The sequence below is a fragment of the Cannabis sativa genome, chromosome X, assembly GCF_029168945.1.
Source record: "Cannabis sativa cultivar Pink pepper isolate KNU-18-1 chromosome X, ASM2916894v1, whole genome shotgun sequence".
In the NCBI taxonomy this organism is placed as follows: Eukaryota; Viridiplantae; Streptophyta; class Magnoliopsida; order Rosales; family Cannabaceae; genus Cannabis; species Cannabis sativa.
In genome coordinates this window covers 27,075,874-27,084,491 of record NC_083610.1, presented here as the reverse complement: position 1 = coordinate 27,084,491, position 8,618 = coordinate 27,075,874, and the positions used below count along the sequence as shown (strand labels likewise).

The 8,618-nt window shown below is 31.3% G+C and overlaps 1 protein-coding gene across 1 annotated transcript; it reads right to left on the bottom strand.

The window, feature by feature from the left end:
* Nucleotides 1-929: 929 nt before the first annotated feature.
* On the bottom strand, nt 930-1,964 carry LOC115722696 (uncharacterized). Its single transcript, XM_061105952.1, has one exon. The coding sequence runs from the start codon at nt 1,962-1,964 to the stop codon at nt 930-932; it is 1,035 nt and encodes a 344-aa protein (XP_060961935.1).
* Nucleotides 1,965-8,618: the final 6,654 nt, after the last annotated feature.

The following is an 8,618-nucleotide window of genomic DNA, read 5'->3' as shown; positions in this document are numbered from 1 at the left end:
TTTTTTGAAGTTTCGAAAAATATTAGGGTGGTGCAACTACCCACGCGCGCGGATGAGGGGCATCCCTCGGACAGCACGCGCACAGACAAAATTTTGTCTGAAACCGAGCCTCGCGCGCGTGGAGAGGCTGCATGCAGCCTCCTGCACCGAGGTTTCTCGGTCATGCACCTACCCATGCGCGCGCGGACAGTATGGTGTGCATACTGTCCGTACAACTCGCAATTTTTTCATTTTTCTTCGATTTTTCATGCTATTTCATGGAATTAACTTCCGATTTTTTGTGTAGTTTTGTATTTTTATATTTACTTTTCAATTTTCAAATCTAATATCAGAAATAAATTAATTTGAATTTTTTAAATTTAATTTTAGATATTAGTGTAATTTGAATTTGAAAACAAGTAAAAATCTATTTTTTGCTTGATTTTATATCTTATTTTTAAATTTGATTATTTTATCTTATTTTTTAAATTTAAAGGTCAGATATTGAATATTTTTTAAATTAATTTTTTTAAAAAAATTATTTGACCTTATTTAAATTTAAAATAAGATTACTATAATCATGTAATTTTAAATAGAAGTAAGATATTTTGCTAACTTTTAAATTTTGTTATTTTTTATTTAAATTAAATTATAAAATCTGAAAAATATTTATTTTTCTTATTTTATATTTAATTCTTAAAATAACTTTAAAAATTTAAAAGGTAGTCTTTTCATATGTGGTCTTGAATAAGATGTTTGAAGAGACTCCATTATTTATCATAGTTCTGGCAACCATCTTGTTGGCTATCTGGACTTCCACGACCAATGAGTCATTGTGCGGAAATCTGATTTTGAGAGCATCCTCATCACTGAATGTTATGGTGGGCTCTCCTGCCCGGCTTCCTCTCTTCTACGACCAAGATTACTTCTTATTGCTCGTGCTGTACTGTTTAGGCATACCTCTCCCGGGCTTTGCCTGAATCTCCAACTATGTGTGGGCCTCCAATAATGACTTGCAGATGTCCATCTACTGGTGGTTGTAGCAAGTCTTGGTTGTTATCGCCCCTTTGATTCTGATCGACATTGATATACTTCTGTACGTGCGGGTTATTTTTCCTTATCAGAAATTTAATTTCTCGCTTCAAATTTTTGCACTCGTTAGTGTCGTGGCCGTAGTCTCCATGAAATCGACAAAAATTGGTCATGTATCTCTTGCTGACATCTTTTTTCATGGGTGCGGGCTTCTTGTACGGGGCTGGTGACTGAGTGGCCATATAAACACTTTCTATGTCCTCCGTAAGGATGGTAAATGCAATATACTTGGTAGGATTCTCCCGTGGAGCTTGTTCGATCTTGCCAGTTAACTTTCCCTTTTTCCCATTCCCTTGTCTATTATTGTTGCTGGACTGTTTACCATTTGAGCTTGAATTTCTTGGGTAATGGGGGAGCTGGACAGATGTCCCAGTAGAAGGAGCTTTCGACTTGCCAGGTTTTTGGTAACCTTCTACTCGCTGAATATCCTCTTCAAGTTTGATAAAACCATCTGCATGGTCAAGAAAATCACTCATTGAGTCGACTGGTCCGTTCGTCCTTATGTCCTTCCAAAGCTCACCAAGGACTTCAATGCCCCCCAGTATCGCATACAACTTTTTTTCCTCGGTTACCTGCGAAACCTTAGTCGCCTCCGTCATGAATCTGCTGATGTACGCTCGGAGAGGCTCTCCTGGTCTTTGCTTTACTTCGACCAGATCTCCTAGGTGCAGCGAAAGTTGGTGAGAGGAGGAAAATTGTGCATGGAACTCTGAGGAGAAAGCCTTCCATGAGTTGAACTTTCCAGGTGCCAACTGGAAATACCATTGTTGGGCAGCTTCCGAGAGGGTGGCAGGAAAAATTCTGCAACATACATCTCCTCGTACTCCTTGCAGATCCATTTGCATCTCGAAATACTTGAGGTGGGACAAAGGATCTTCCTTTCCAGTATACATCTTCCAGGTTGGCATCTTAAACTTGTGGGGCAACTCCAGGATATTGATCTCGGGGGAGAAAGGGGTTCCACGTGCTCGATCTAACTCGAGATCGTTGTGCCTCTGACCGGCCAGGCCTTGGAACATATTTTTTAGTTCGTCCAGCTGTACCTGCACAGCTAGACTAACCTGTTTGGCCACTTAGCCGATCTGAGTCACATCAGCATCTCTCTGAGCGGGAATTTGAGCGCGGGTTCTGGGTTGCACGATCGACATGTCAAGCTGATCGTCCACTCCTCTCCTCCTATTCAGATCGTTTCTAAGATCATGAGTCGTCCCTAACCTATCTAATATAGAAACGCCTGGCTGTCTCAGTGACTGGTTGGTTCGGCCAATTTGCTGACCGACACCATTAACTTGGTTAGAGTTATTGGGTATGACTTCTCCCGATGAATTACTAGACAAGGTCTACCTGCCTACCACTTGGCCCACAGGTGGAACCTGTGACTGGGGATTTGACGGCTGACCATTTATAGTCTAGGAGGTATTCATCGTTGGATCTTCGTCTATTTCGCCCAAGGGGATGACATTCGCGGGCTGCTGCCCGCCAGTTTGATAGGCTTTTCGTATCAGCACAATGGCTTGCAGACTGCCATCGTCAATGACTTCTTGTTGAGCCCTTAACGTTTCCAACTCTTTGTCCCTCCATTCAGCAAACATGTGCCTCTGCTCTTCAAACACGAGATTTACCGCAGCACGGAGTTCCTCCTGATCATGATGTAGGATGTTGGTATGACCCTGCATGATTCCAAGAGCAGCACGGAGGTTATGGATCTCAGTGTCATCTCCAATGGTTGTTTGAACATTGGTAGCAGGCGAAACGGCTGTGCTATGAATGCCCTGGTCAGTTGCTGAACTGGTATTCCCAGTCTCTTGCACACCAGGCGCGATTTCATCCACAGGAGTCGTCACACCGTGACCCGCAGTTGGTGGCTGTCCGGGATTTATCGCTGGCAGAACCCTTGGGTTTCCCGGGTTCTTCAGTGTAGGATCCACTACTTGTGGATTTGCTTGATCAACCACGCCCCTACGAGTCTGTACCACCATCGTACTTGTGATTAAATTTTGAATAAAGAGCGATCCTTGATTCTGCTCTCAATGAAAGCACCAAAATGTTGACCTCGCTTTTAGCCAACTACAGTGAGTCTAATTTTATAAGCGACAAGTAGTTTAATACGAATGAAATATAATAAAGCAAATAAAGACACAAGAATTTTATAGAGGTTCAGCCTCGAGCAGTTTGGTAATAGCCTAATTCTCGTTATTTGTATTAAGTTAATAACAAGGAAAATGGTTCCTTTCCTTAAAGCTCTTACAAAAGTATCTCTGAATATGAATTCTTAGATAAAATCTCTCGCCCCTTTTGCCCAGTGAATATGAATCACTATTTATAGGGCTATAAGCTTGGAGAAGAAGTATTTCCCTTCTAGTTAAAATTGATATAAGCAGAAAGATTGCATAGTAAATAAAGAATACACTAATCGTGGGATTTGGACAGCTTGCCATATCTCTGTAATCTGATCCCAAAGTTATAGGGATTTCCTTGATGACTCACGATGTGAAAGCTGAATTTGCTAAGTGTTTGCGTGCTGCTCGGTTTGCTCACTGCTCGGTCTAGAGGCCCTCGTCCGAGCTGATGTATGAGGTGCCCTGTTTGGCCTGTTTCTTGCGAGTAGGTGCCTAGAGTCGATTCCACGTGTTCCCATCATGTGATGACACTTCAGAGTGCAAAAATTGGGATAACAAATACAATTATAAAAAAAAAAAAGTGTCTTGGAATACATTTTTTATTAAGAAAAAAAATATGCCAAAGAGTTTTAAAGTGTAAAAGCTTAGGTGGGGACAAGGTGGCCTGATTCTTTCCCTAGATTCCCTTTACTATTTTATTAATTTATATATAAATTTTTTTAAAAATACAATTATATTAGTGAAGCAGATAGTGGGTCCCAATAGTGGGAGCTTTCCTAAGAATTTGGAAAAATAGAGTTATTAATAAGAAATTAATATTATTTTTCTTCTTAATATAAGAAATTAATAATTAGTTGACCTTTCAGGACACCAAAAAACAAGAGGTTTGGCTCAAAGGGAAAGGGGAGGGCTTAGGTCGGACGCGGCGGTCCCTCTTTATTAGTCTTTACTCTTTACAGTTTACAACCTTTCGGAGACTCTTAATTTCTTTATTTTAATTTGCCCATTCTTGTTTTGTTTACCACTCAATCCAATTTGAGTTACCACCGCCGCACATGGTTTTCTATCGTTTTTTTTTTTTGTTTTTTACTAATATATAAAAAGAGAGAAAAAAAATCAATGTACAGGGGGATAGTCGTGGTTTTGACTTTAGATATTAATTACAAAATATTATATATATTTTTTTTTAGTTAAATACTATTTTAAAGTGTGTTTTACAAAAATTACAAATTGCATATTCTATTTTGTTAAATGATAAAATGAACCTTCTATTTTCTAAAATAGTACAAAGAAGACTCTAAATTGATTTTTTGTCAAAATAAAATTGAATTATAATCCGATCTAAAAGTAATATGACAAAACTGTTTACATTTTCTGTATCTGTTCGTATTATGAATTGTCTTCAAGTTGGTTATATTAAAAAAATTATCAAAAATTAAGCTCATGATCATATTTTTACCATTTTGGAAAATACAGTTATCATTAACAAAACACAGGGTCAAATCGATAACTTTTGCAAAACACGGGATCTAAAAAGGTATTTACCATTTTTTTTAGTTTTATTTACAGATCATTTTAATATTTTTTATTTTATATAAATATACATATGTTTAATTTATATTAATTTTTTTTCCTCTTATCATATTCTTAAAAATATACTTATAAAATAAAAAATAAAATATATTATAAATTTTAAGACAAAAAAATTATATAAAGTTTGATGAAAAGAAAATAATATGAAAAAAAATTCTAAAAAAAATATTAATAGTGATTTTTAAAAATTAATTTAAATTAATTATTTTTTTAATATTCTAGTGTACTTATAACTTTATTGGGAGCAAATAAAATTTCTTTTTTCAAAGTGTATTTTATTCATACAACTAGGAAACAAAAGTCGCGCGTTGGGCGGTGTTAAATATCTTAAGCTATCTACATTGCGCGGTGTTAAATATCTTAAGCTATCTACATTATTAAAATAAGTTTACGTTTTTAAAGAAGGTTAGATTAGTAATTAATTATTGAATAAATAAAAACTTTATTACAGTTTACATATGTTAGATTGTAAAAAAAATTAAAGTTTTCAAAAAATAATAAAAATGCATTAAAAAAATATGATCCATCTTATCAGTCTTAAATATATAAATTAATTTTTTTAATCATCAACAATTAATTTATTAAAATATTTTTTGACAAAAATTATTGAGGGATATTTTTTTTTCTTAAAAATTGAAAATTAGTACTTTTCAAAAAGAAATTAATAAACACAAATAATACACATAATATTATTTTCAATCAATTAATTAAAAAATGTGTATAAAAGGTTATTTGAGCTTTCAATAATAACTTACAATTATATTAATATCAATTATTACTTAACTTTTTTAACAATGGACTTACAATTACTTAAATAATTAGTTTTTAAATAGATTGATTAATTAGTACTATTCATAATTTGTAATTAAATTTTAAAATTACCACAAAAATAAAGAGATTAGAGAAAAAAAAGAACATACGACCACCTCTTTAATTATTATTTATTTTTTTGTGGGGGAATATTATCAAATTATTGTTGCATTTATTTTTAAATAAATATGATAAGTTCAATGATGATGTAACTTTATTTTTTACTTAATTAAAATATTATTATTATTATTAGACAAATAAATTATTTATATATGATAAATAATGTGAAATTAAAAATTGGAGTTATTATAAATTATAGAAAATAATATGTTAGAAAAATAAAATATCATCTCACATCTCTGTATTATTATTGCTTTTTCACTTTTGAGAGTATCTTTTTTGTTTTTAACAATTCTTTTGGAGATGATTATTATTGTTTAATTAATTTTTTTAATGTTAAAGATGAGTATCATGATCACATAATCAATGAAAAATGTCAAAAAACTTCTTTTATTACAGATATTTCTCTCTCAACATATTTTAAATATTACATTTGTAAACTCAATCATTTTAATATACTTAATACACATTAAAATAGTTTATTAATCACTATTAAACACATAAATTATACAATTTGAAATTTAACTTAAAAAATTCTTTTGTAAACTTGAAAGACTACATATTTATTATACATCACTTGAATAACAGGTTTAACTCATTAAATTGTATATTAATAGTTTGTAACTTCACTAAAAACTAAAGCAACAAAAAATAAATATAAAAGAGCATCATGACAAAAGTAACTTAATGAAATTAAAATATTGAAGAGCAATAAAAAGTCATTAGTTAATGAATTTATTATTAGCATATTTATTGGTCTGTTACTTATTATTTTTTTAATAAAATTAAAGCTAATTAATGAGAAGCTTATAAAATTTGAAAAATTGAGAGAAACAATTGAATAGGTTCGCATGTACGCTCCTAGATGATCTTGTTTGAAAATGATATAATATCAAAAGGCATTAAAGTCCTTTATGTTTCTCCCCTTTTTTTTTTTAAATCAATTTCTCCCTTCTCTTAAAAATTCCAAAAGATATAATAAATAAAATAATTTTTATAATCAAACATTCAAACAAAGTTTATTTATTTATTTATTTTTTTAAAAAAAAACACTGATTTGTTAATGTAAAAATGAAAAAATTTAATAGAACATTTCTATTATAATTATTAATATTACCAATTTTTTATTCTTGTTAAAAAAAATTTAAAGATATATCCCTCAATTTTCTTCTTATGATTTATTTATTTTTATAAGTTCATAGCTATATGCCTATATATTTTATTAACAATTGCTAAGTAATATTTTTGATTCAAGAGAAATTATGTATTGGAGTGTTCTATTATGGAGTTCACTAATTGTGGACTAAAAATATTTTAAATGGCATATCATCAATAGAAAAACAATAAATTATATCACAATAATTCAAATTAAGTTTCTCTTTTTTCTTTCTTTCTTTTTGAATACAAAATTTAATTTAAAAATGCAACAAATAGATATCTTCACTAAATGAGAATCAAATACATAAACGATAATAGACCATAAATATTAAAGTAATTTTCAGTTGGATTTTTAATAAAAACTCTCTTTCACATTAATAAAATGAAATAACATATAATACTAAGAAAATAAACAAAATGTAGGGAGAGATAAGTGAGATAGATACACTTGAATCTAATTATTAAAAAATAAATACACTTGACAAAACCAAGGCATTTAAGCGTGAATAATGGCAAAAGGGACAACTCCAATCATTAAACTTTTAAAGCTCTTCAGAAGAGTTTAAAAACATTAAGGATTACAATTTAAAGATATATCACTCAATTTTCTTGTTATGATTTATTTATTTTTATAAGTTGATAGCTATATACCTATATATTTATTACAATTGCTAAGTAATATTTTAGATTCAAGGAAAATTATGTATTAGAGTGTTCTATTATGGAGTTCACTAATTGTGGACTAAAAATATTTTAAATTGTATCATCAATAGAAAAACAATAAATTATATCACAATAATTCAAATTAAGTTTCTCTTTTTCCTTTCTTTCTTTTTGAATACAAAATTTAATTTGAAAATGCAACAAATATACATCTCCACTAAATGAGAATCAAATACATAAACGATAATAGACCATAAATATTCAGGTAATTTTCAGTTGGATTTTGAATAGAAACTCTCTTTCACATTGATAAAATGAAATAACATATTCTTAATTCTATTTTTGGCATATTTAATTGACAAAAATATTTTATTATTTATTATTATTTTCGGCTGGTATGTTTAATTTGGTTTCCTTATTTTGTGTATCCAAACTTGGAAGGAATGTTGTCTAGCTTTCCTATTTATGGAAAAAAGGTAAAAATGGTAAGTTTGGTTACTCATTTCTTTTTTATCTAACCAACTGGTATATTATGATCTTGTGTGAGTTTCCCATGTTCTTAGATCAGATTTCTTGAAGAGAAAATCGGAGCTAAACTTTCCTTTTCAATAAAAGGAAAGTTGTACTTACTGCCCACGATTTTGTAGGTACAGAAATGGAATTTCCTTGGCTGATTGAAGAATTATTTTAGGGAAGTTTCTAATGGGCTGGGGTCTTGTTCAGACCGTGTGTAAGTTTTCAATAAGGTGTATATTGATTATAAATACACCTTATAACATCTAGATTTTGTATCTCTTTTATACACTTTAAATTGTTTTGTAGAGAAGAGCTGTTCGACTCTTACTCTGTTTATTTGTAGTTTGTATTGTCTTGAGTCTGTATTCACGTCTACAACGAAGAAGAACATCAGTGCAACCTTCGGGAGAAGGTTATACAAAACTTTCGGGAGATTGCTTTTCAAGTCTTGCATTGGGAGGATTCAAGCACTCAACCTTCGGGAGAAGGTTTTATAAAGCTTTCGGGAGATTTCTTTTCAAGTCTTGCATCGGGAGGATTCAAGCACTCTTCAAGGTGATCGAAGGG

Excerpts from the sequence above, each read along its gene's own strand:
- LOC115722696 (XM_061105952.1), bottom strand. The coding sequence starts at position 1,964 with ATGTATACTGGAAAGGAAGATCCTTTGTCCCACCTCAAGTATTTCGAG.